This window comes from Lonchura striata, chromosome 28 (assembly GCF_050655825.1).
Source record: "Lonchura striata isolate lonStrDom1 chromosome 28, ASM5065582v1, whole genome shotgun sequence".
In the NCBI taxonomy this organism is placed as follows: Eukaryota; Metazoa; Chordata; class Aves; order Passeriformes; family Estrildidae; genus Lonchura; species Lonchura striata.
The window spans coordinates 6,073,654-6,100,485 of record NC_140730.1 but is presented as its reverse complement, the minus strand read 5'-3'; the positions used below and the strand labels follow the sequence as shown (position 1 = coordinate 6,100,485).

Sequence of the window (26,832 nt, the reverse complement as noted above, 5' to 3'; positions counted from 1 at the left end):
AGGTACCAGAGATCCTGAGGAACTACCTCTAGTATGCATTTAGAATAGCAAAGATGAATTTGGGGAGTCTCCAAAGTGTCTGACAAATACTGGACTTGCATCAACAACCTGTCAGGTTCTACCTGCCCCCCATGCTCCTTAAACTCTGCTGCAACAAGAAGGCAGTGCCCAGACTGGCAACCTTAAATTGGCTTTGAAACCCCCAAACTCACTCCCCTGTAGCCTCTTCTCCAGCCATCCACACTCCCAAGGTTCTCAGGCCAGATGGAGACAGAAGTAATTGATATCCCTGAAAGCTGAAAGCCTTCCACATGAAAGGGGACTGAACCCTTGCATTTCACAGCAGCTTTCAATCCAGCAGGTGCAAATTCACTTCCAAGCACTCAGTCACAACAAGGAAGACATTCTTCCAACACATGGAGTCTCCCTCTTCAGCTGCTTGAGACAAGCAGCACCACTAAACCAAACCAGAATCCTTCCACCTTAGGAGGGGAGAGAACCAACAGCCCCAACCCAGCATTACCTGTTTGCCCAGCCTTCCCTTGTCTTCAGTTTTCACATCTTTAGATTCATTAAAGATCCTGAGACACTCCTCCATGGGATCCGTCTCGAAGTCCACATCTTTCTCAAGGATGGAATAATCAATGTCATCAGATGTTGAGGAAGATGATGATGACTTGGACAACTTTGAGCGCTTCACTTTCTTCCTCCTGTCCTTGTCACTGTCAGAGGCTGAGCCAGAGTCAGTCCCATCCAAGTCCGAGCTCACATCAAGCAACGAGGAAGACAAAGGCCGGCCTTTGTCATCCTCATCTCCACTCTCATCTCCAAACAGGTCCACGTGGCTCAAACTCTGCTGCTTCCGACCCTTCTTGGGGTCTCCTTCTCCTGCACAACTGACCTTGTCTTTCTTTCGCTCCAGGGAGGTCTTGGTTCCTTTCTCCTTGTTTTTACGACCAGAGCTTTCCTTGCCATTTTTCACATCAGCTGTTCTGCTCTGCGAATCCTTCTTGCTGCTCCCCACTTTCTCTGTGCCCTTGGTGACACCCTCACTCTTGCTTTTCCCTGAACTGCTGGTGGTGGACTTGGATTTTTCTTTCTTATACCCATCCACTTTTTCTGACTTCTGTTTTTCAGGTTTCTTTAAGTTCCCATCTGTTCTCATTTTGATGCTTTTGTCTTTGCAGTTTTTCTCTTCATTCTTGGTTTTTAATTTTTCTTCTTTCTTGAGCGCTTTGTCTTTGTCTGCATTTTTATTTTTCTCCTTCTTCCCAGCCTCACCGAGGCCTGGTGCTTTACTAACATCGTTTTTCTTCTTTTTTGTTTTGTCTTTGGAGTCTTTGTTTTTATTTTCAATTTCCTTGTTGTTCTTACCAGAACACAACTTCGCTGCCTTTGAGTTCTTATCGGACGAGTTCTTGGCAAGGTTTTTCTGTGAATTTGGAAGGTCCTCCCTGTGCTGTGCTGCTTCTTTGCTCTCCTGGGAAGCAGAGCCATCCACTTTTGTGCTCTGCTCTTTGCTGGAGAACTCGTTTGACTCACTCTCAGAACTAGCTTTTGAGGGTGAACTACAAGAAGCTGTTTTATATTCTACCTCAGCCTCATCTTCAGAGGAGGAGAACCTGGCCAACACCTCGTCATCATCGGGATCTTCGCAGAGCTTCTTCCGTGATGGAGAGTAGGAGTCCTCATAATCAGAGGCCCTTTCCCTTTTGGAGCCCTTGGTTGTGGCTTTGCCCAACAGCCTGGCAGAGTAATTGGAAAGGGGGTCATATTCCAAGTCTGTGGAAGGCTTGGAGTCATCAATCACGTATTTGTTGTTAGTGACAGTGCTGCTGTATTTTTTATTCTGTATTACAGCCTTGGGGACATATTCCAGTGAGCTCCCTTTGGAGCGGGAGGAATCCAAAGTGTATTTACTGGATCGGCCAGCAGCAGCCAGAGGAGTGGGGTTGTAGTCTGAGTTATTATTGAAGCTGTAGCTCCCTGGATTGTACTCCAATGAGGCAAAGGAATCATTCTGAGGCCCAGCAGCTGACACAGGTGTGTTTGAAATGAGTGAGGAGCCCTCTGAAGCACCAAACTCCTTTGTGGTTTCCAGCAGCTCCTCATACTTCTTCTGCTCCCTCTCCACTTCGTTCTTCACTGCCTCAATGGCCTTGTTGACCAGCTCCAGCTCCAGAATTCCAGGTGTGACATCTGTGATGTCAGCCAGAAAGCCATCCTCCACCTCCAGCGAGGGCCTGGGCAGCTCAGGGTTGTAGGGATCATAGCCTCGCTCTGGAAAGAGAAAAAGAATAATTTACTGCCAGCAATTCAAGTAAAATTTAAAAGAGGTCCTTTTGAGGTCTGCTCTGATCAAACCCCAACACTGAATGACACAACCAAAAGCCACACTCTTGCACCACAGAATAAATAATGTTGGATACCAAAAGCCACCAGTGATGTTCTTGGGCCTAAACCAGATTGTACAACTTACTACCAGGACTAAAGATCTGTTAACAAAATGCTGTTAAGACTCATGGAAAAGCTCTATAAATTAAATATTCTTCAGGGCGTCAAAGAATAATCACTCTATTAAGCCCAAGGGGAGCTGACTGTGCACAGAACTATCTGCTTAATTCAATGAAGCCACCAAGGAGGAAAAAGGATTCCAGTGAGAAACTGTGGATTAGGTTCTCACTTCCCAATGCCAACATGTAAAGGCCACCGAAAGCTTCCAGTATTCTTCAAGGCTCAGTGTTTCTCATGGCAGCTGCAGGAAAACCACTCTGATCTGAACTGAAAAACTGAGAGCTGCTGGTAGGAAGGAAAAGCTACAACAGGCAACACAACTCAACCACTCAGAGCAACCACCAAGAACACTGAACACCCAAAACATCTCCCTTTTCCACACTCCCCTCTCCAGAAAAGTCCCTTTGATGGCCTTCCTTCCACATCCATCCTGGACAGGAGAAGCTCCAGGGAGAGCTCAGAGCCCCTGGCAGGGCCTGAAGGGGCTCCAGGAGAGCTGGAGAGGGACTGGGGACAAGGCCTGGAGGGACAGGACACAGGGAATGGCTCCCAGTGCCAGAGGGCAGGGCTGGATAGGAGATTGGGCAGGAATTGTTCCCTGGCAGGGTGGGCAGGCCCTGGCACAGGGTGCCCACCCTGGATCCCTGGCAGTGCCCAAGGCCAGGCTGGACAGGGCTGGGAGCAGCCTGGGACAGTGGAAGGTGTCCCTGGTCATGGTGGGGGGGTGGCTGGATGATTTTTAAAGTCTCTCCCAACCCACACCATTCCAGGACTCTAACAATGACAGAAGCTTCAGGAACATTAACAGCTGCTTTTTGACTCTGAACTGTTTTCAATCCTTGTTTTATCACAGAATCTCTGGATGCTGACATTCCAGAGGAGCTTTTTGTTCTCTGCTACAAGGACAGTACAAAATTGGCTCTCCAGCATGGATATGCATAAGAACCAAACAAAAAGCAAAAGAGACAGAAAACAGAAAATCAAAAACGTCTCAGGTATAAGAGCGATGACAGAATTTCTTGTAACAGTCAGAAACAGACAGTGTTAAAAGAGCTTTTCTACCATTCTCGTGAGACTGAGGAGTTTGGGGTTTTTGGGGAGGAGGCAGGGGTAGGTTTGGGATTTTTTAGAGAGGATACATAAATGCAGAGCTTCCTTTGGCAATAGGAAAATAATCTGTCTAGCAGTTGGCAGAACTGGCCCCCAAGGAAGCAGAATGAAAGAGGCTGGGTTAAAATAAAGGCAGCAGTTTCAGAAAATACTTTTTATCCCTTTGGGTTTGCAAGGTTTTTTGCCAAATCAATTAGCTCCTGATTGAACAGGGACTCTGGGCAATGGCAGCATGATGTCACCACCTTCCACAGGCCTGTGTGAGCCCTGCTCAGAGCCAGAAACGTGGGGAAAGAGGAACAAGGTGCTATTTCTAAAACCAGCTCCCCTCCAGCTACTGCAGAGACCTGTAATGATGACACAAAGAGTGTTTCCAAACCCAGGGCATGCTCCTCCCTTGGACACCCAGCACAGCCAGGGACACAGGGAGGGAGCAGGCACTGGACAGAGCAATTCCTGACTGGAAACCTTGAAGAAAAGCAGGTAACAAGGTAAAAACATGAACAAACCCATATGCAAACAGCAGCAGCATCAAGGCAAGGCTATGTACAGATTATCAGAATTGTTAGGGGCAGTATCAGGCTAAGAAGTGATAAGGAGCAGACAGCTCATCTCTGACCATGGTGTGAAACATCAGCTCCACACTGGCAGAAAGGACCAGTGCACTGAAGCCTGCAGGAGTCAGCTACTACTCTCTAATCTGGATTGAGACCTAAAATTCAGCACAAATATTTGAAGGGAACAACTGAAAGCCTGATAATTCATGCAGAGCTAAATATCAGATGGCCTGCAAACAGAGAACACAGAGTCTGGATCTAGAGACTTGCCAAAACAAAAAGGCAACAAACCCTAACCAAACAAAAGCCATTTTGTACATGCAGAAAACCAAACTATTTAAATATATCAGGATCAGGGAAAGCAGAGGGCAACCCCAGCACAGACGTGGTGGCTGCTGTTCACGTCTACACAAAACTGCTGGCACATTTTCTGTGACTGGAATGATGAAAACACACATTATAACCTCAGGACATGCCACAGGCTGTGAGACAGGGCAGGGAAAGAGCTCTAGTGGAAGTGTCAGGGAGGCCTGATGGATTCTCCAGCACTGCTGATCAAAGGCTGCCTGGCCATGAAAGACTTGTGTAAGTGGCTCCAGGATGCCCATCAGCACCATCCCCTCTGGCCAGGAGGCATCTGCAGACAATGCAGCAGAAACATGGCAGGAGAGGTTTTATTTATACAAAAACATATATATAAAAATATATCTTTTTATATATAACATTTATATTTTTAATATATTATTTCTACAAAAATATGTTTATATATTTGTCTTTGTATATTATATTTGTATCTGTATCTATTTTATATATATTTATATGCATACAGATATGACGAGGCATAAACACACAAGTCTCCAAACCAGAGATGTTCAACCTGCCTCTGAAATCAACTTTTCAGCTGCCAAACTACACTCCCAGAAAGCAGGAAAGGGAAGGATCTTCCTGCCACTGGGATCTGACACTCAAAGGAGTCTGCTTCGTGTTTTCCTTTATTCCTCCTCCCTTCACTACCCTGGGCACTCGGGGTGTACAGGATGAGCTGCACTGGAGTTGCTGCTCTGGTGTAGCAGATGGCTGCAGCTCCTGAGGGAGCAAAAGGACTGAGAGGCACTCACAGGGAAATAACTCTTTTTGGAGGGATGGAAAGCAGAGTCTGCTCTGACCCTTGGGAATCAGGAGATAATGAGACTTGAGATGGCAACTCCTTGAAGGATTGTGAACTAAACACTTTTCAAAGTACAAACTATTTTAATAAATTAGTGTACCTCAGACATATGAAATAACCATCCTGAGAAACAAAAAGTGAGGCTACCATCAATATCACAGAAAATAAATTATTAACATTAATGTTATTAATATATAATTAATAATTATATCTATTAGATTAATAAAGACACAGAGATCTCTATGCAGAACCTCAATGAACATTACATTTAACCCAGAACTGCTTTAGAACACACCCAGCTGAGCTGTGCTTAAATCAGCCATTGCAGCACAGAAAATACAGAAACACAGAACAATATTCTACCTAAAAAAACAGGCTGATGGTTTTTTTTCCTGGTTACTGTCATGTTGATTGAGGGACATGAGGCCTCAGTTCCAAGGTGGAACTGGATTATTACAAAGCTTCCCTGAGCCAGACTCCTCACTGGTCCTTCTAGTTTGGGCAACAGGCAAGGGCAGTAAACAAAGCTGACATTAAAGAGTGGGAGGACAAGGTCACCTGTGTGAAGCTAAAACTTATTTTACAGTGAATCATTCCAGAGAAAAGTCTTTTTTTTTTTTTTTTTTTTTTTTTTCTGTCCAGGCCTTCCACAGCACATAGCTGAGATGCTTTAAATACAGAAAAGCCCAAATGTGTGACAGGTGAGCTGTAATGCTCATGCAAACCTGCAGGTTTTGGAGTCCAGCACTTGAATGCATGTGGGAGAGAGAATCCCAGACTGGTTTGGGTTGGAAGGGACCTCAAAGCTCATCCAGTGCCACCCCTGCCATGAGCAGGGATATCTTCTACTGTCCCAGGCTGCTCCAAGCCCCATCCAGCCTTGGACACCTCCAGGGACGCAGCAGTCACAGCTGCTTTGGACAACTGGATGACAACTGCTTCTTCCAGATCCAACAGCTGCTGCTGCCAGACAAAAAGGCTGCAAAAATTAGAAACTTTCACTTTTACAGCAATTAGGAATTCAAATCAAAAGGCTTTGCTGGCCAAGCTGCAGAGGGACCAGCACGGGTCAAAAGACATTGAATATTTCTTATAGTGAAGCCACAAGAAGGACACTGAGGGGCTGGAGCGTGTCCAGGGAAAGAAACAGAGCTGGGGAAGGGTCTGGAGCACCAGGAGACGCTGAGGGAGCTGGGAAAGGGCTCAGCCTGGAGAAAAGGAGGCTCAGGGGGGACCTTGTGGCTCTGCACAGCTCCTGACAGGAGGGGACAGCTGGGGAGGCTGGGCTCTGCTCCAGGGAACAGGGACAGGAGGAGAGGGAACGACCTCAGGCTGGGCCAGGGGAGGTTTAGATTGGCTATTGGGAACATTTCTTCACAGAAAGGGTTGTCAGACATTGGCAGAGGCTGCCAGGGTACTGATGGAGTCCTTGTCCCTGCAGGTGTTCAAAAACCATGTGCATGTGGCACCTGGGGACCTGGTTTAGTGGTGACCATAGTGGCTGGGCCGACTGCTGGACTCAATGATCTTACAGCTCTTTTTGATTTCCAAGCCCTGCTGTTGCTGCTGAAGTCACCCATTGCCCTGGGTCACCTGCAGCAACAAAAGCTGCATTCATGGGGAGGTGGGGAAGGTGAAAGCTGTTTGGAGACTCTTTGGAAAAGGAAAAAATAAAGGCATTTGTATTTCACGTCATCGGAACAGCTTTGTTGGCTTAAGAGCTCGCTGTGTTTACAGTGCCAGCACTCAGCAAAGGGACAACTTCTGTGATAGCAGAAAAATTATCACCACTGGAAAATCATTCTGAGCTTTGCATTTATCACTTCACAGAAGGGACAGTGGTGCCTCAAGAACAAAATGTTTCAGAGAGGTTTTACCAGCAGCCTGAGTTCTGCTACTCTTCAGAATTAAAGAGCACACAAGAAATGGCAGGTTTTGGCACAGATCTCATTTGCCAGGACCCAAAGCAAATTTCCAACAATTAATTTAACAATAATAGGCAACCACTTGGAAATAATTAACACTGAGATTTAAAATAGTACAGTTCAAATAATCATCCAGAGGAAATGGGTTAAGAGAGCAGGGAAGGAGAACTAAGAGAAATGTTTCTTCAACTTTAAATTCAACCCTAGTCTAAGGATTTGTTTTGCTCCTTTTTTTTTGTTGTTGTTGAAAAGTAAATCTACTTATAAAATTAAGTGTTAAAAGCAGAGATAACCTTGTGCTGGTCAAAGAACAGCAGGAAGCAAGGTTTGAGAGGCATTAGAGGCAGAAGAATCACTGTGTACTCCTTTGATTTGTTCCTCCAGGGGAGGTATTTAGTGCCACAGCCTCAAAGTACATCATGAAACTCTAGAGTCATTTCTTTAATGGAAAAAAGAATGCAAATATGAGAAAAGAAAGTCTGATATTAGCAAGGCTGAAAAAAGTCTGAACAGTCATCTCTCACTCCAAGGTATTTTTAGCCCTGCTGGAACCCAGGCAGGGCAGTGCTGGTTTCTCCAGGTGTTGTGGCCAAGGGGCCACTTGTCCCCATGGGCTGAAGCCCAGGGATGACACAGCACAGGGAGGGGGTCACACCAAGGGACAAAAGCAGCCAGACACCACCTCTGTACTGTACTCTGAGCTGTCTCCTCAGCTCAACCATCCCAGACTGAGGGCAGGAATGCCCAGCAAGAAATCCCAGAATGGTTTGGGTTGGAAGGGACCTCAAAGCCCATCTCATTCCTGGACACCTCCCACTGTCCCAGGCTGCTCCCAGCCCCGTCCAGCCTGGCCTTGGGCACTGCCAGGGATCCAGGGGCAGCCACAACTGCTCTGGGCACCCTGTGCCAGGGACTGCCCTCCCAGGGAACAATTCCTGCCCAATCTCCCATCCAGCCCTGCCCTCTGGCACTGGGAGCCATTCCCTGTGTCCTGTCCCTCCAAGCCTTGTCCAAAGTCCTGACCTCCTGAGATAGGGGCCTGCCCAAGGGGGTTCATTCCAGCCAGGGCAGCTCCAGAGTGCCCTTCCAAAGCTGGAAGTGGGAACAGCTCAGCAGGAAACTCATCAGGGCACATCCCACAAAGCAGCTCAGACAGAAACAAACTGAGATGCAGCACCCACCTCCTTAATTTATTCAAGGCAACACAACTTTGGGCATGTGATAGATGAGTAATGCAATATTTGACTCTCACCATTAAAAGGCAAATATCCTGTATATGTGTTAAGGGAAGTTTTATAGATTTATAGTTGTGTTTTACCCCCCTTGTGTTGTTATCAGGGGTGCCCTGCGTTTGGGACATTTGGGAGGGTCAGTTGTTACTATGGCAGCACCTGACCTACAATGGAGATTTAAGGCAGTGATCTCCACCACGGGACAGAGAAGGAGGAGCTGATGGACAGAATTTGGGAGGGACCAAAGGGTTAAAAGGTAAAACCTCCATTGTGTGGGTGAGCCCATGGTGGGAAAATCCTCTGCTCCTGGTGCCGTAATATTTTCTCTATTCAGTCTGCTGCTGTATTTTTGATAAGGTTTTAATAAACCTGTTAAATTTTTGGAAGTGAGTATCATTTCTCACAGGCAGTTTTGTCTCCAGTGCAGCAAAACAAGAATCTGAAAGGTCCTCAAGCCACTGAGCATGGCAGCTTCACCCTCTTGATGGCCTCACAGGGAGTCCCCAAGGACACCTGGGGCTGTCACTGCCTCACACCACTCAAATCCAGGGAGGCAAAGCCAGGACACGATGACCTGGCCCACAGCAGCCCACCCCCGCCTTCCCTCTCTGCCCAGAATCACTGACAGTCCCACCCGCTCTGGTGGAAAACAGCAAAGAGCACAAGGTCTGTGAGACATTTTCCCAAGAGGAAATCACACCACTGGCATATTTCTCCCATAACTTAGGAAAGAATGTGAGAATCCAACTGATTGAATTGGCCAGGACAGGCTGAGGACAAAGATTGGCACCTAAAATACACCCTGACCCCTGTCATGCACAGGCTGGAAGGAGTCTCACCATTATGGAAGTCTGGATATTCAGTGTTTCGGTTCTTTGGAGATCATTTCCCCTGTCATTTTAGCTATAAAGTTACTCCTCCAAATAGAGTAAAAGTTGAAATTCTGTTTGGGGGAAAAAAATCCAACAAAATAAACTTAACAGATACTTGTTTTTTAGCTCTGAGAAGAAGCCCAGAAACAATTTCCATATCTCCTATGTAAAGTGCTGGATAAAACTAAGGATCTACTCAAGAATGCAATTAGCAGAGCGAGTCTTCTTTTCAAAGAAAAAAAAATTAAATATTTCAAGTATTCTGGTGACTCCTCTCCATTCAACTTCACCTTAAAGACTTACTCCAACCAGCAGAGTCACAAGTAGCAACACCAACCAGTCCTTTAATTTTCCAGCCTTTCTCTGGCATGCTCCAGATAAGTTATCTTCTCAACACCTGTCTGATTCTTTAACTACTGTGGGTGATATATTCCTGCTTAAGGAAAAAACAAAACAAAAAAAAAAAAAAAAAAAAACCAAAAAAAAAAACAACCCCAAAACTTATTTCAACTCAGTCACAACTGCACACTTGGAAAACAAAGTTAAAAGCTAAAGAAAAACAGCTTTCAAGCTGTATTACATTAAAATACTTCAGCTGTGATGTATGGAAAGCTAAAAGCAAAACTTAAACTGTTTTTAAAACCTGTCTGGCTTTAAACAATTCAAAAGCTGGAATTAAAATTCTGCAGCTCCTTTAGGTCTCGGACACCTGCAGCTCCACAGCCACTTTCAACCACAGAACCCAACACCCCAGCACAATCCTCTCTTCAGTAAAAATCCAAAATCCACAGGGAAATGAAAAGCCTCGTAAACCAAACCTTCCAAAGCCAATCTGGGCTTTTTGCACAGCGCACATATTCCAGAGGCAGGTGACCCCAGACTCCTGCTCAGTGAATGGTGACCACGTGAAAGCCTCCCTGGAGAAATCGCTTCTCTCCAGCAGCTCCTTCCCAGCCGCACCGCCAAACCTCGACCTCACCCCGCCGAAAACTCCAAGAAGAGTTACCTGAGCTGCCCGGGGTGGATAAACACTGCAGATATTTGTTCATGCTGGAGCTGCCCGCAGCTGCCGAGACAGCCCGGCCCGGGCTGGAGGCAGCACGCGGTGCTGACACAGCGCTGCGCGGGCACCGGGGCAGGACCCGCCCGGTCCCGCCTTCGCCCTCCTGCGCTCCCAGCGCGGCGGGCTCAGAGCCGGCAACGCTTCCCCTTCCCCCGAGCCCGTTCCTCCTTCCTAGCGCTGCTGCCTCACCTCGGGGGAGTTCCTGACCGCCTCCTCCTCCTCTCCCCACTCCCCACCTGCGGGTGCTGTTGGCTCGGTCTGAGCTCCACTCACCGGAGTGCGCAGCGGCTCCCCAAACATCCATCCCCGGCCGTGCCGTGCCTTCTGCCCGACCCGAAACCCCAGCTCCGCTGGGCCGGCAGGAGAGGAGCTGGCAGGGCTGGGACACAGCCAGGGCCGGCAGGGCAGGAGCTGGCAGGACTGGGACACAGCCCCGGCCGGCAGAAGAGGTGGCAGGGCTGGGACACAGCCTGGGCCGGCAGGAGAGGAGCTGGCAGGGCTGGGACACAGCCCGGGCCGGCAGGGCAGAAGAGGTGGCAGGGCTGGGACACAGCCCGGGCCGGCAGGGCAGGAGGCGGCAGGGCTGGGACACAGCCTGGGCCGGCAGGGCAGGAGCTGGCAGGGCTGGGACACAGCCCGGGCCGGCAGGAGAGGAGCTGGCAGGGCTGGGACACAGCCTGGGCCGGCAGGAGAGGAGCTGGCAGGGCTGGGACACAGCCTGGGCCGGCAGGAGAGGAGCTGGCAGGGCTGGGACACAGCCCCGGCCGGCAGAAGAGGTGGCAGGGCTGGGACACAGCCTGGGCCGGCAGAAGAGGCGGCAGGGCTGGGACACAGCCTGGGCCGGCAGGGCAGGAGCTGGCAGGGCTGGGACACAGCCTGGGCCGGCAGGAGAGGAGCTGGCAGGGCTGGGACACAGCCCGGGCCGGCAGGAGGGGAGCTGGCAGGGCTGGGACACAGCCCGGGCCGGCAGGAGAGGTGGCAGGGCTGGGACACAGCCCGGGCCGGCAGGAGAGGAGCTGGCAGGGCTGGGACACAGCCCGGGCCGGCAGGAGAGGAGCTGGCAGGGCTGGGACACAGCCCGGGCCGGCAGGAGAGGTGGCAGGGCTGGGACACAGCCCGGCCCTGTCTGTCGCTGCCTGCCCCAGCCCACGGGAGCCACCCGGCGCCGGTGCCTCGCCCAGCACACAGAACGCGCTCCGGGAAGCCCTGGATTAGTGAATTGTGCTTCCCACTGGCGTGGCGGGCTTGGCTGGAGATTAAAAACATAAATCAGAGAAGTGTTCAAGCGTCAGGGAAGAGAAGGAGGTCCCAGGAGAGCAGTCAAAGGGCTCCTGGGAGGGCAGAGAGGAGCTGGGGACTCACCAGCCCTGGCACAACTCCAGCTGTGCCAAACCCAAAATCCGGCTAGCTTGATGGAGATCTGCTCCCACCTCCTGCTTTTCACATATCTGGAACTGCCACACGTGGGGAGACTCGGATGTGGGGCGGAATCTTCCCACAGCCACTAAAAAATCAAATATGGGAAGTGTCCTGTGAGGCCACACTGAAATCCCGGCACAAAAGGCACCTGCACCTGCCCACCCACAGGAACGCCCCAACTGACAGTGCAGGGAAATCACCACAGATCCCAAACTGCTGAAAAGATACATCCCCACCTCACCACCAATTGGTTTTTCACTCTTCATTTCAAAACCTGGTTAAAAATAAAATCCACTGGTGGCATTTTGGTAATTATTCTCCTAAAGACAGATGTGCGGGAAAAGCAGAATTGATGTCCCCTCCCAGTTCACAGACTGGAGCACCCAACACTGAACATCTGCTTTGCTCTGTTAGTGAAATGATACTGAAAACACTTTGGTTTCCACTTCTGCAGTAGCAAATACAGCAATAAAAGCTCTTTGCTGAGATGATCTTGCACATCAGTTCCAGGAAGGAAAACGCACAGGGAAAGACGTTTTTTCATGCCCTCTACAACACAGTGTGAGCATGGCCTGCAATGTGAGTCACACCAAGGCTCTAAAGCCCAGCCTGCACCAAGGCTGCTCCCACCCAACAGGCACGGCCCCTCAGCAGAGTGCTGTGTGACAAACCTGACAATGGCCCTCACCCCGTGCTGAGTGAGGGGTGATTAAAGTTGGGTTTTAACTTCTAAAGAGCCTCTTTAAGTTTTACCAAGTAGCACAGAACCACAGAATGTCCTCAGCTGGAAAGGACTCACAAGGATCATCAGCCCAGCCCCTGTCCCTGCCCAGACCCCCCCAACAGCCCCACCCTGCCCAGCCCTGAGAGCGCTGTCCAAACGCTCCTGCAGCTCTGGCAGCCTCGGGGCTGGGACCATTCCCTGGGGAGCCTGGGCAGTGCCAGCACCCTCGGGGGGATCATCCTGGTCACAGCCATCCTCGGTGGCTACTTTTGGGCAGAAGGGAGAGGTGAAGTGCCTCCAGTGACAGGATCAAGGGTTAAAGCTGGGGAGGAAGCCCAAGGATTTCTCCACACTTGACCTGAGCCCAACAGTGTTGCAGCAGCTCACTGTGTTAATCACACAGAGCAGCACAGCTCTGTCCCTGACACCTTCCACAGATTTGATCCCAGTCTAACCAGCAAAGCTTTGTAACCCAGACAGAAAAACCACACAGCCAGAAAACTGCTCCACAAGCTTTGGACCACATCAGAAAACTGTTGAGCAGCTCAGTACACTCCACTGCAGAACAAAGTACTTCAGGCAGGGTGCTGAAAGCCTGGCTGGCTCTTCCCATCCCACAAGAACACAAGGATCAGGACCTGAGGGAGTGGCTGGAGCTGTGCCAGGCCTTGGCATGGAGCTCAGGGAAAGGTTCTTCCCCCCGAGGGTGCTGGCACTGCCCAGGCTCCCCAGGGAATGGTCCCGGCCCCGAGGCTGCCAGAGCTGCAGGAGCGTTTGGACAGCGCTCTCAGGGCTGCTCAGGGTGGGGCTGTTGGGGGGTCTGGGCAGGGACAGGGGCTGGATTTGATGATCCCTGGGGGTCCATTCCAGCTCTGCACATTCCAGGATTCTGTGATCAGTGCAGACAAAAGAGCTCAGAGCTCCAGGCCTGGAAGCAGCTTTCTGCTCTGGGTTCAAAAACATCCACCTCCAAAACAGCCCCTGACAGCATCAAACCAGCAAACCAGGGCTGCCTACCTTAAGATATTTATGAAGAGCTGTATTATACCTCTTTTATGTCTTTCAGCATACTCAGGACCTCGACTTTAAAGAGAGACCTATTTTTCCCCTCTACAGCTCTTGAAAAGACGCTTTTAGGACTGAAGGCAGCTCTTCCCTCCTCCTTACAGCGCAAGCTTTCAAAGCACTTCACACACATTCAATAATCTTTTCATCCTGCTCTGAAGCAGGTGGGTTTTAGTCATCTCAGAGATGGAAAAAGCACTTCAACCAAGTCAGGATGAGAATTTGCAGTCTCCAGATTCCCAGTCCCGGACAGAAATCCCCATCAGCCTCAGTGCTCAGCCAGCATAGATTTTTCACAAACCTCCAAGGCACCCACATTCTGTTACCACACAGGCAGATCCCTGCAATAAAACATGGGAATATATTTCCCACACCAAGCATTCCATGTTTCAGACACCAGCTCAAACGTGCCCCTCACTCAACATGTTTGTATTTACAGACCTTCTTCCAGACAGGAAGGAAAGGGAACTCCTGCCACATCCAGCAGCAGTCAGGGAAAACCCAGTCCTGCTCCTGCAGATCTCCAAGGGGCTCTGCACCACTGTCCCCCAGTGCCTGGGAGCACACCAGTACTGTGTGTGCAAAACAGGGATCATGTCATGAACACCTTGGGAAGTCTGGAGTGGTGAGGGTGGGCAAAAAAAGGGGGGAGAACAGTGCTACATCCCACTAATTCCTCTTTCCACGTCCTCTCTGCTCCATCTGGCACGTGTCCATGGTCCCCCCTCCCACAACCTGCCAGGGCCAGTTCCACTTGCAGTTTTCAAAAGCTCCTTTCAAAGCTACGAAATTGCACCAAGAGTTTTGGGGTTCCTGCCAATCCTCTGGTGATCCTCAAACATCAAAGCCAGCCCCAGCCTCGAATCAATATGCTTAGCAGGCTGCTCCTTTAGATGTTATCTTTTTTTCTAGGCACTATCCCAGAAAACACCAATCTGTGCTGTAGCTCTTGGTGTAGAAACCCACCTGCCTTGGCAAGAAAAAATGACAGTTTTAAAGCTTCTCAATCGAGTGATATCATTAAATAGGTCAGACCTGCCCACGTGCATGGTTAGGAGGCTACTTCAAAACAAGACAGGCAGTTCCCCTGGCAGGGAGCAGCCCTGGGGGATGGAGAACCTGCTCCCAGAAGATGGTTGCTTGGTTCTGGCTGAGCTACTACACCCTCTAGTGTAAATCCTACAGATCCTTCCAGGCCAGGAGCCTCAGGCAGGCAAGGAATGAGAGAATTCAACCAGAATCCTTCCAAGGAAGCTGAGCCAAGCACTGCAAAATAACTGCAAAAGTGTCTCCTGCTCCTACAGGAATCAGGAACATTTTGTGACCTGCTGGAGTCTGTTCTAAAAGCCTGAGATTGCAGCAAGTCCATTGCTCATCTCCCATTTCTCAATTAGAATCCCAGAATTCCAGCATGGTTTGGGTTGGGAGGGACCTCAAAGCCCATCCAGTGCCACCTGGCCATGGCAGGGACACCTTCCACTGTCCCAGGCTGCTCCCAGCCCCGTCCAGCCTGGCCCTGGGCACTGCCAGGGATCCAGGGTGGGCACCCTGTGCCAGGGCCTGCCCACCCTGCCAGGGAACAATTCCTGCCCAATCTCCCATCCAGCCCTGCCCTTTGGCAGTGGGAGCCATTCCCTGTGTCCTGTCCCTCCAGGCCTTGTCCCCAGTCCCTTTCCAGCTCTCCTGGAGCCCCTTCAGGCCCTGCCAGGGGCTCTGAGCTCTCCTGGAGCTTCTCCTCTCCAGGGGAGCACCCCCAGCTCACCCAGCCTGGCTCCATGGCAGAGGGGCTCCAGCCCTGGCAGCATCTCCGTGGCTCCTCTGGCCTGGCTCCAGCAGCTCCACGTCCTCCTGCTGCTGTTCCCCAGGCTGGGGCAGCTCTGCAGGTGGGAGCCAACAGAAATGCAACATTAAAAAATGTCTGGAGGCGAGCCCTGAGCTGAGACAGAACTACAGATCCCTGTAATGCCAGCCAGGCCATGTGCTGGATGCCAAGAGTTTGGGAAAGAGGCAGGAATGCTCTGAGCTGGCTGCAGGGAGCAGCAGGCAGAGCCTGAGCTCAGCCTCATCATCCTGCCTCTTTCACAAGTGCAGAAACTTCCCCTTGGGAAACCAGGCCCACACTGGGGGCTTTAGTTGCCAAAAAACCTCTTCTCTAAGTGCTGTAGATTAGGTTGGCTATTAAGAAAATATATAATAGAGTCTATATAAGAACTTCTATTAAGAAATATGCATAGAAAATAATATTCTATTAAGAATATAAGAACAAGAATTTTTATTGAGAAATTCTATTATGAAAGTCTATTAAAAGTCTGTAAAAATTATATTAAAATTTCTATTAAAATTTCTATTTAAAATTCTATTAAAATTCTATTTAAAATTCTATTTTAAATTCTATTTTAAATTCTATTAAAATTCTATTAAAATTCTATTAAAATCCTGTCAGAATTTCTTAATTCTCACAGAATTAAGAAAATAGATTTCTTTCATAGAAAAAGTTGTCCATCACTGGAAGGGCTGCCCAGGGCAGTGGTGGAGTTCCCATTCCTGGAACTGTCCAAACAACGTGTGGATGTGGCTCTAGAGAATATGGGCTAGTGGTGACCACAGTGGTTGAAGGTTGGATTTGATGAACCTGGAAGGCTTTTCCAACCTTAACAATCCCATGATTGTAAGGAAATTCTTACTCCTCAAAACTCAGGCTTCTTCTCCTGTGTCTGACACGCCCAGGCCAAGCCTAGCGAGGCATTGGGGCATTTTTGTTGCCTTTCACACTCAGCTTACAGCAGCACTTCCAGGCAGCTCTGGGAGCCTCACACACTTCCCAGGGGCACACAGAGGTTTTCCCTTCCCCACCTCAAACTCCAAACCCAGCCCCAGCTGTTATCAAGCACAGCAGCACTTGGTGCAGGCCAAAATCAGCAATTCCAGTTCCAAAACTGACACTCCACTCAGATATTTAAAAACATGCAGGAAGAGCATACTGAAAGATAATTATAACATCATCTAAAGAACCATCCTAAAGCATTCTAGGGACCTTTTAAAATTCAAAAGAACACCAAAATTGGCAAAAAAACCTTTGTCTTTCTAACAATTATCTGCCTGTGACAGCCCTGAGAATGCTTCTCTGATTTTAGACTAAACTAGTAGTGGTGGTAAGCTGGCCTGGTAACCAGGAGACATCAATCATTAATCCTCTTCCAAATTTGAGAGCAACCCAAAGTTAAGTAAGCACACAAAAAACACAAGCTAGGCTTTGTTTTGGCAATCTCTGCTTCAGATTATTTGAGACTGTCAACACCAGCATTATTATGCCATTATACCTAACAGAAATAACAAAGCTTTGAGAAAATGAAAACCAACAGGGTTCTTCTGGGGAGAAGAATGAAGGCTTTCTTCTCCCAATAAATCAGCAGAACAGCAAATAATGTGCATAAATAAAATGACAAGGGCTGCTGGAAGAACGGACAACAATAGCTCACTATTGATCCTTGTGGGTCCGTTCCAACTCAGGATATTCCAGGACTGCCTGATTCGCTGGTTTTTGTGCCAGGCTGCCTTTGAGAAGCCTGGCAGAGCCCCGTGCCCCACAAGCTCCTGATGGGGGGGTCTGGCTGCCCGCAGCCCCCCAGAGAACGCGGAGAGCCCGGCAGGGCCGTGCCGCCCCGCGGCGGGCAGCTCCTGACGGCATCTAACGGGAGCTGTCAGCGCCTGGAATCCGCTGACACCCAGCGCCACGTGAGCCCGGTGCCCGGAGCGCCGAAGAACGGGATCAGGGCAGAACCCGCCTGCAGCCGGCGCCGTTCCGGACCCCCGGGAAGCTGCTCCCCAACACCCGGCGTGCAGCGGCCACGGCGGGGGCCCACCGAGCCCAGCCACCGCCGCCGGGGCCGCAAAGCTGCTCCAAAGCCTTCCCGGACCGAGGGCGAGCTGACAGCCCCGACCCGGGCAGGGCTGGGCACGGCACACGCAGCCGGAGCCGAGGCACGGGCGGGCTCCGCCGGTGGCACCGACAGCCCCCGGGAGCACCGCAGTGCGGAGGGGCCGGCGGGGCGATCCCGCGGCGCTGGGCGCTGAGCCGGGCCCTGAGCGGCGGGCAGGCGGCAGAGGAGCGGGCCAGGCACGGGCCTGCCCTCGCCGGGGGGAAAACACACGGGGCGGGGGGAGAAAGTACAACCGGGCCGGGGCAGCAGGGACGGGAACAGCCGCAGCCCGGGACGGGGTCGCGGGAAGCTGAGGGGGCACCGAGGCCGGGCCGGGCCGGGCCGTACCTGCGCCGTGTCCGAGCGGGAGCCCCACGCTGGGGTCGCCCGAGGCTCCGGAGGCTCCGCACGGCGCCGGGGCCACCGGGGGGTGTCGGAAGTGGCAGTAGGGCCTGCGGCACCCCCGGCCCGGCCCCGACCCCCCGGCGTTTAGGAACGGGCAGTCGATGCCGCGGAAGTAGCCGGTGGATCTGAGCATCCCGCCGGCTGCGGGGCGGGAGCGGGGCCGGGCGGGCGGAGGAGCCGCGGGCGGCCGGGACGCGCTCCCGCCTCACACGGCCGGTACCGGCCCCGCCGCCATCTTGGGAGCGCCGGGCGCGGCAGCGAGGACCCCGCGACGCCGCTGCCCGCACAGGGCTGCCCGCGGCGCGCCTGAGAGCGGGGCGGCGCTGAGGGCGGGAGCTGCCCCGGGGGCCGGGAGCGCCCTGAGGGGAACGCGCGGCGAGGCGGGATCCAGCCCTGTGCCCTCACAGACAGCCAACAACCGCACCTGGGGCCGTCCCCTCACTGAGAGCCAACAACCGCACCTGGGGCCGTCCCCTCACTGAGAGCCAACAACCGCACCTGGGGCTGACCCCTCACTGACAGCCAACAACCGCACCTGGGGCTGTCCCCTCAGCCACCCCAACACCCCACCCTGAGCAGCCCTGAGAGCGCTGTCCAAACGCTCCTGCAGCTCTGGCAGCCTCAGGGCCGGGACCATTCCCTGGGGAGCCTGGGCAGTGCCAGCACCCTCGGGGGGAAGAACCTTTCCCTGAGCTCCATGCCAAGGCCTGGCACAGCTCCAGCCCTCGCTGGGCTCCAGGAGCTGTCCCAGAGCAGAGCTCAGCCCCTGCCCCTCTGCCTCCCCTCAGGCTCCTGTGCTCCAGCCGAGCTGCGGCGCTCCCGTTCCCTCGGGGCATGGCCAGAGCCGCCATCCGGAGCTAGCGCTCTCAGGGATGCTCGGGGATTGTTGGAGTGTCTGCAGGGCCGGGAGCTGGACTCGATGATCCTTACAGTTCCATCGCAGCTCAGGATGTTCCAGGATTCTGTAATCCAAGCTCGTCCGGGTTTGGCTGGGGCTACGACCCCAGGGCTGGAGCCACCTCATCCATCCTGCAGCTGAGCACCCCCGGCTGTGGGCACAGTGATGGTCATGGGTTCCTTGCTCGGTGGCCCACCAGCCCAGCATCGCCAGCACAGATCATGGGGGAGCACCGTGGACCACAGCAGGAGAGTCTGCAGATCTCAGCATGGACCACTGGCCCAGCACATTCCCATATTCCCACCATGGACCACCATGGACCACTGGCCCAGCACCCAGCCTGCTGCCTCCAGCATGGACCACCAGCCCCAGCCTCGATCAATCCCCATGGGCCACCATGGACCACCTTCCCAGCACAGACCACTTCCCCAGTCTTAGTACACCCCACTGCTTCAGCATATCCCAGCTTGGGCTACCATAGACCACCAGTCCCAGCATGGACCACCTCAGACCAGCTCCCTGCTCCCCCAGCAGTGCTTGGGCCTCCTGGAGAGCAGCAGGACACTGGGCCGGTTTGGGCAGTGATCCGAGGCCAGGCCAAGAACTGGTTCCACATGAGGGCCCAGCCCCCTCCTTGCCCCAGGTAGTCACCACACCTGCATTTACCAGTGGGGAAACTGAGGCACGCAGTGACAGCACTTTGGCTGAGCCGAGCCTGTGCCAGAGCAGGGACTTGGAGCCAGCCCTGTGGGGATCAGTAAGGTGAGGGGCATCCACAGCTCCTGGGAATCACCTGGCACTGCCCCTCCCTGCGGGGAGCGCTGGGCTCCAGGACAGTTTAGGTGAAAGGAGATGAGAGATCTCTGCAGGCTGCTCTTGGGATATCAGGTTTATTAGGGATGGAGAAAGCTCCTGCCTCGAGCTGCCAGACGCAGCACGTGGCGAGGCTTGAGGGGATGGGTGAGGGGAGAGACAAGAGGATGCTCCAGGAGAGGGTGGAGGTCCTATGAGGGGGAAGATCCAAGAGAGGGTGTGGCCCCTCGGAGACCCCTTCTCAGGGAGCTTCAAGGTGGGCCGGAACAAGGCTTGGGCCAATGGGGTTACAGGCACTTGATGTTTTAGGGGAGGGTTACAGGTGCAGGGTGAATGTACATTTTGGGGGGTGAGATGGAACAGTCCACTTGACCCCTGGACCCATCCGTAGGCAGGGGCATTGTCCAGCTAGCAGGGAGGATCGTTCTCATCCTGGCTGTGTTATTTATGAATAATTATATTTATCCATCCTTCCCAACACCTCCCTGCTCAGAGCAGGGAGACTCCACCTCCAGCAGGTGAGGCTCTTCTCGGGCCAGCAAGGACCAAGCCCTCCGAGGGGAAACCCCATGGAGTGGAACCGGACACGCCAGCCTGGAGAGACAGGATGATCCAGGAGAGCCTCACCACTTGTGCAAGGAGAGATGGGAAACTCAAGGGCAATGCCAGGAACAATTGCATGATGCAGAGAAAGGTGCACAAGGATGAGTTGGCCTTGGCCAAAGGGAGGGACAAGGGAAAGATTGCAAAAGTTGTGTTTTGTAATAGTCTTAAGTGAAAAAACCCTCTTTGTTTTCCAAACTGGGCACATGCTGCTGCCTCCTCCCTGCCCATCGCTCCCACGGCATCCCAGCAGAGCCCAGGAGGAGAGGAACCCAACACTGAGCAGAACCAGCAGCTGCTGACCCTGGGACACCTGAACAATCCATTAAAAGCTTCTAAAAAGCAGGAAACCCCAGGAGACAAGTGGCCTTCCCTCGGGCAGAAACCTGGCCCTGGCACGAGGTGCTTTGCAGGTACTGGGGGAGGGCTGTGCTGAGACCCCCAGCCTCACCTCCCCTCTCCCACCAGGCCTGGGAGAGCAAGCTCATCTTCCCCCCACAAAAACAGAGTGGTTTTATTTGTATGGTGTGGTTAAATCGATTTTATAGAACTTCAGCTGTAACAGAGAAGCTGCAAGAATGACACACGCATAAAAGTGCAGACACGCAGGGTATTTCCCTGCTTTATCATTCTCATCCTGTGCTTCCTGAACTCACAAACCAGCAAAATATAATAAAATAAAATAAAGTATCAAATGAAATAACATGAAATAAAATAAAATAAAAATAAGTTAAAAGAAATAAAATAAAATAAATTATTAAATTAGATAAAGAAATAAGGTAAATTAAAATAAATATAAGATAAAATAAGAAATATAATAAAATAAGATAAAATAAGAAATATTTTTTAAGTATAAAATAAGAAATAAAATAAAAAGAGTAAATAAATAAAATAAATTATGAAATTAGATAAAGAAATAAGATAAGTTAAAAAATAAAATAAGAAATAAAATTTTTAAAATATAAAAAATAAAATAAAATAAAATAAATAAAATAAAATAAAATAAAATAAAATAAAATAAAATAAAATAAAATAAAATACTTGTTTCTGCCCAGACCTGGAGGACCCCACATGGAAAACCTTCCCAAAATCGATGCTGGTCTTGCTTCTGCCTCCTCACCTGAGCTCACCTAACTGGGATGCCCACTCAGCTCCCAGTCAAGAGCACTGGGAAAGGTCCCGAGGGTCCCTCTGCACACCGAGGCCGCTCCTCTGGAAGCAGCACCCCCAGATTCCCCCATCCTGCTCAGCACTGCACAGGAATCCCTCCAGCCCTGCTCAGCACCTAAACCCCCCAGCCTCCTGGACTGACCAAGGGACCCCCAAAACTGACTCAACACCTCAGAGCTCCTCTGCAGAGAAGTGAGGGACCCCCAGCCAGAGCCTCTGATTTCAGGTGAGGGGGGGACGAGCTGGGGCAGGGTGGGCACAGGGCGGGGTGTCACTGACCTCTGCGGGGACACTGGGGACAGGGGGATGGCCCTCGCCTCCCCAGGAGAGCCAAGCAGGGGGATGTCACCACATCGGGGCCAGAGCCACCCCTGGCATAGCCCTTCCTGCTGCTGGAGGACACAGGGAGCTGTTCCCAGTGACAGGGACACACCACACTGTGCTGGGGGACACAGGGTGACACAGGGAGCTGTTCCCAGTGACAGGGACACACCACACTGTGCTGGGGGACACAGGGTGACACAGGGAGCTGTTCCCAGTGACAGGGACACACCACACTGTGCTGGGGGACACAGGGTGACACAGGGAGCTGTTCCCAGTGACAGGGACACACCACACTGTGCTGGGGGACACAGGGTGACACAGGGACCTGTCCCCAGTGACAGGGACACACCACACTGTGCTGGGGGACACAGGGTGACACAGGGACCTGTCCCCAGTGACAGGGACACACCACACTGTGCTGGGGGACACAGGGTGACACAGGGACCTGTCCCCAGTGACAGGGACACACCACACTGTGCTGGGGGACACAGGGACCTGTCCCCAGTGACAGGGACACACCACACTGTGCTGGGGGACACAGGGACCTGTCCCCTGTGACAGGGAGACATCACACTGTGCTGGGGGACGCAGGGTGACACAGGGACCTGTTCCCAGTGACAGGGACACACCACACTGTGCTGGGGGACACAGGGACCTGCCATGGTGCCAGGGTGACCTCACCAGGCCTTGCTGGGTGTCCCCCACACGTCCAGGACCACGAGGTGTGACCCAGGAGCAGCTCCAGGCTGCCACGGGAGTGCTCCTGGGTCACCTCCCGGATCCAGATCCAGCCCTGGGGCTCTGGGCTCTCCCTGGAATCTCGTCCCCACCCTCCAGCCCTGCCATCAACCCCCAGCTGGGTGAATGGGGTCGAGTTTTGGGAGAAGAACCCAAAAAATGGAAACCAGATGCTGGTGTGACCAGAGCCTCCCCCACAGACCCGCACTCCCTGCTCCTTGCTCTGCATCACCCCATCTGAGCACCCAGGAAGAGTTCCTGCTCTTCATGGGGGAGATTTTCTCTGTACCCACATGGGAACTTTTCCATCCTCAGCGTGAGGTGCCTGGTGGGGTTTGTGAAGCTGGAGAAGGGAACAGAGCTGGGAGAACAGGGCCTTCCTCACATGGGGGCACATCTTCACAGGGATGGTGACATCACTCCCAGTACTCCCAGTACCTCATCCTGGTACCACCCTACATATAACACCCCACTGTCCATGTCTCCCATGGCAGTTCCTTCCCAGACAGGGGTTCTCTGTGACACCCCATAATCCCATCCACATCCTGGGGCAATGGCCTGGCTGCTGCCTCCTGCCCTGCCCAGCCCCAGCCCCAGCCCACGGGGTACCAGCCACCCTGGGGGATGCTCCAGCTCCCTTTGGAGTGTTTCCACCTCCCCACAGTTCTTCTGGCACCCCAAAGGGATGCTTTGCCTGCCCCAGGGGATGCTCCAGGTCCCCACAGGTGCTCCTGGTACGTGAAGGGGATGCATCCCAGGCCCTCCTCCAGGATGTTCTGGTCCCTTTATGGGATTTTCATCCCCCGGGATGTTCCTGGTGTCCTGAGGGGATGCTCTGGCCCCTACAAGACAATGCTTTGCTACCAAGAGGCTGCTCCCAGCCCCCCACGGGGATGCTCTGGCCCTCCAAGCAGACATTCCAGATGCACAGGGTGTCCCACGTGTGCTGTCCAGGCGCTGGCACCGCGGGGCTGTGGGTGGCAGCCCGTGGGCCTCCCTTGGCCGTCCCAGCCTCCAGGCATCGCTCAGGCATAGGATGACAAAGGGAAGCTCACAGGGGGCAGCGGGCCCGGCCCCGCACTCCTCCGAGAGCGCCTGCGGACAGAGGAGAGACGTGAGGGGACAGCAAGGAGCAGGGGGAGCTGGGGGGTCCGAGGGAGCTGGGGATTCTGGGGAGCTGGGAAATCCCCAGCAGCTGAGGAGCCGGGGGTCTGGGGTAATCCCAGGAAACTGAGGGATCCCGGGGATCCCATGGAGCCAGGGAGCTGGGGGCCAGAGGGAGCTGGGGATTCCACCTCTGCAGGAGGTGAAAAGCAGCCCCTGGGTCCCTGGTGCAAGGACAGCCCTGGCAGTGCTGGGTCCCTGGGGGCTGGGATGGGCGGGTGTGAGGTGCAGGGACTGCTCTGGAACCCGAGGGTGAGGAGAGGGGCTGGAGGGGTGTGGGGCTGCTCGGGGGTGAGTGCACATCTGTGTGTGAGTGTGAGTGCATATCTGTGTGAGTGAGTGCACATCTGTTTGTGAGTGTGTGAGTGTGTGTGCGAGTGCACATCTGTGAGCGAGTGCACATCTGTGTGTGTGTGTGTGTGTGTGCGAGTGCACATCTGTGTGTGTGTGTGCGAGTGCACATCTGTGTGTGTGTGTGTGCAAGTGCACATCTGTGTGTGTGTGAGTGCACATCTGTGTGAGTGCACATCTGTTTGTGAGTGTGTGAGTGCACATCTGTGCGTGTGTGAGTGTGAGTGCACATCTGTGTGTGTGTGTGTGAGTGCACATCTGTGTGAGTGAGTGCACATCTGTTTGTGAGTGTGTGTGAGTGCACATCTGTGTGTGAGTGCACATTTGTGTGTGTGTGTGAGTGCACATCTGTGTGTGCACATCTGTGTGTGTCAGTGCACATCTGTGTGTGTGTGAGTGCACATCTGTGTGTGTGAGTGAGTGCACATCTGTTTGTGTGTGTGAGTGCTCATCTGTGTGTGTGTGAGTGCATACCTCTGTGTGTGTGAGTGCACATCTGTGTGTGTGAATGCACATATCTGTGTGTGTGCACGTCTGTGTCTGTGAGTGTGAGTGCACATCTGCGTGTGCAGGTCCCTGTGTGTCTGTGGACACCTGTGTATCTGTGCATGTGTGCAGGTCTCAGCAGGGTGCGCACACTCCTGAGTGTGTGCACACGTGTGCAGAGATCCCTGTGTGCACACCTGTGCATGCACACGTGTGTGCTGTGTGCACACAGATGTGCACAGGCAGAGCCGGGTGGGGCCATCCCATGGATTCCTGCCCAGGCCCAGGGTCCCAACCCAGCCCAGGGGCTCCCAGGAGCCACCACCTGCCCCCCCTGTCCCCATCCCCAGCCAGCAGGGCAGGGCCGGGTGCCCCCCGGGTTCTGGGTGCCACTCATGAGTTCTGGCTGTCCCCCCCAAAGTTGTGGGTGCCCTCTCAGGGTGTCCCCAGGGCTGTGGGTGCCCCCAGAGTTCTGGGAGTTCCCAGAGCTGTGGGTGGCCCCAGGGCTGTGGTATCCCCAGGATTGTGGGTGCCCTCTCAGGATGTCCCCAGGGCTGTTGGTGTCCCCAGGATTGTGGGTGCCCTCTCAGGGTGTCCCCAGGGCTGTGGGTGTCCCCAGAGTTCTGGGAGTCCCCAGGGTTGTGGTGTCCCCAGGGCTGTGGGTGTCCCCAGGGCTCTGGTTGTCCCTAGGGCTGTGGGTGCCCTCTCAGGGTGTCCCCAGAGTTGTGGTGTCCCCAGGGTTGTGGGTGTCCCCAGGGCTGTGGGTGCCCTCTCAGGGTGTCCCCAGGGTTGTGGTGTCCCCAGGGCTGTGGGTGCCCCCGCCCCCTGTGCCCCCTGTCCCCGTGCCCGGGTCTCACCAAGGAGGTGCCGCTGGTGTCGCGGTGCAGCCGTGGGTGTGTCGGGCTCTCACAGCTCTGCGCTGCTCGGGGCGGGGGGACACCGGCTCTGCTCCCCCACATCTGTCCCCCTACCTGTCCCCACTGTCCCTGCTGTCTCCAAGGCCTCCACATCACTCAGCAGACAGAGCAGAGCCCCTCTCCTTGTCCTTTCCTGCCTCCTTCCTTCCACCTCAGCCAGCGCCGTGCTGTGCCCCTCACCCTGGCATCCTTTCCCAACGCCGTCCCTTCTCCCAGCCCGACCACCGATGGGATCCTTCCCCTCTGCCCTTTTATACTGTCTTTGTTCATATGACAAGCACGTGGAAAACCAGAGCAGAGCTCGGGAAAAAGCTCCTTAAGATGCTTTAATTCAGTTTCCTGGATCCCATGACTGAGCTCGGCCTCTGAACGAGGTCTCATGACTGTGGCACGCAGGCCCTGGCCATCAAAAGCCTCATTTATGCCCCAAATGAGATTTAAACCCCTCTTGGCCGGTCACCCGATGTCCCCCATGCCCAACCTGAGCCCCTGTGCCCCCCTTGGCTGGAGGCTTCAAACCGGTCAGAGGGACACCTGCCCTGACCCTGCTCTGCTCTGGCTGCAGGAGGGACTTTGGGGACACTCAGGGCCTTGGCTCTCCCTGTCCCCTCCAGAGAAAGGACACTGCAGAGTCCCCTTCCAGGTACCAAAACTGTCCAGCCCTGTCCCGCACCCAGTGCCCTTCCTTCACCCCAAACCACAGCACCAGTGGAGGGGACAGAAGTGCCATCCCAAAGACGACAGAACTGTCATTCCAGAGGGGACAGATGTGTGATCCCAAAGAAGACAGAAGTGTGATCCCAAAGGGGACAGAAATGTGATCCCAAAGGGGACAGAAGTGTGATCCCAAAGGGGACAGAAGTGCTGTCCCAGTGACTCGTGGCCCAGTTTGGCCCCAGCTGGGGGTTCCTGTACCCAGGGCCCCCAGCCCACGTCCTGCAAGATCCCCACAGCTCTCGTAGGGGTGAGTGCTCCTCTGGCCCTCCCTGCTCCAGGTGCTGAGTAAGGATGGAGCCTCCATGCTGGGACAGATCCAGACCCAGAGCCCTGATCCCTGATCCCATCAGGGCTCCCCACCATGGAGGTGGCACCCAGCAATGTCCATCTCCTTGGACTCTCATATTCCCGACCTGGCTCTAGACTTTGAGGATCAGGTTGAACTTTACTGACCTTTTGCCTTTGTTTTAAACAGAGACACAGGAAAAACAACCTCGAGCCACCTCAACATCCCCCCAGACCCAACAAACTCTGAGCTATCCTGCTGGCCAGGCAGAGCTGGTCTGAAGCATCTGCAGCTCAACAGGAAACAGGCAGCAGTAAGAGGATAAAAATACCCTGGGTGCACACAGAACGTCTCTGTGCCAGGATTAGGGAGCCCTGGGACAGTGGGGCCA

General features: G+C 53.3%; 1 protein-coding gene across 2 annotated transcripts in view; it reads right to left on the bottom strand.

Annotated features, from left to right (window-relative positions):
- REXO1 (RNA exonuclease 1 homolog) overlaps positions 1-18,218 on the bottom strand; it is a 45,754-nt gene extending 27,536 nt beyond the window's left edge. For both annotated transcript variants that reach the window (XR_014950298.1, XM_021528240.3), the window contains exons 1-2: positions 17,918-18,218; positions 524-2,280 (exon numbers count right to left, since the gene is read on the bottom strand). Coding sequence is in view for 1 of the 2 variants with exons in the window: in XM_021528240.3 (XP_021383915.2) it covers positions 524-2,280; positions 17,918-18,107 (1,947 nt within the window). In the remaining variant the exon portion in view is untranslated. The remainder of the gene's footprint in view (positions 1-523; positions 2,281-17,917) is intronic.
- Between the last annotated feature and the right edge of the window lie 8,614 nt (positions 18,219-26,832).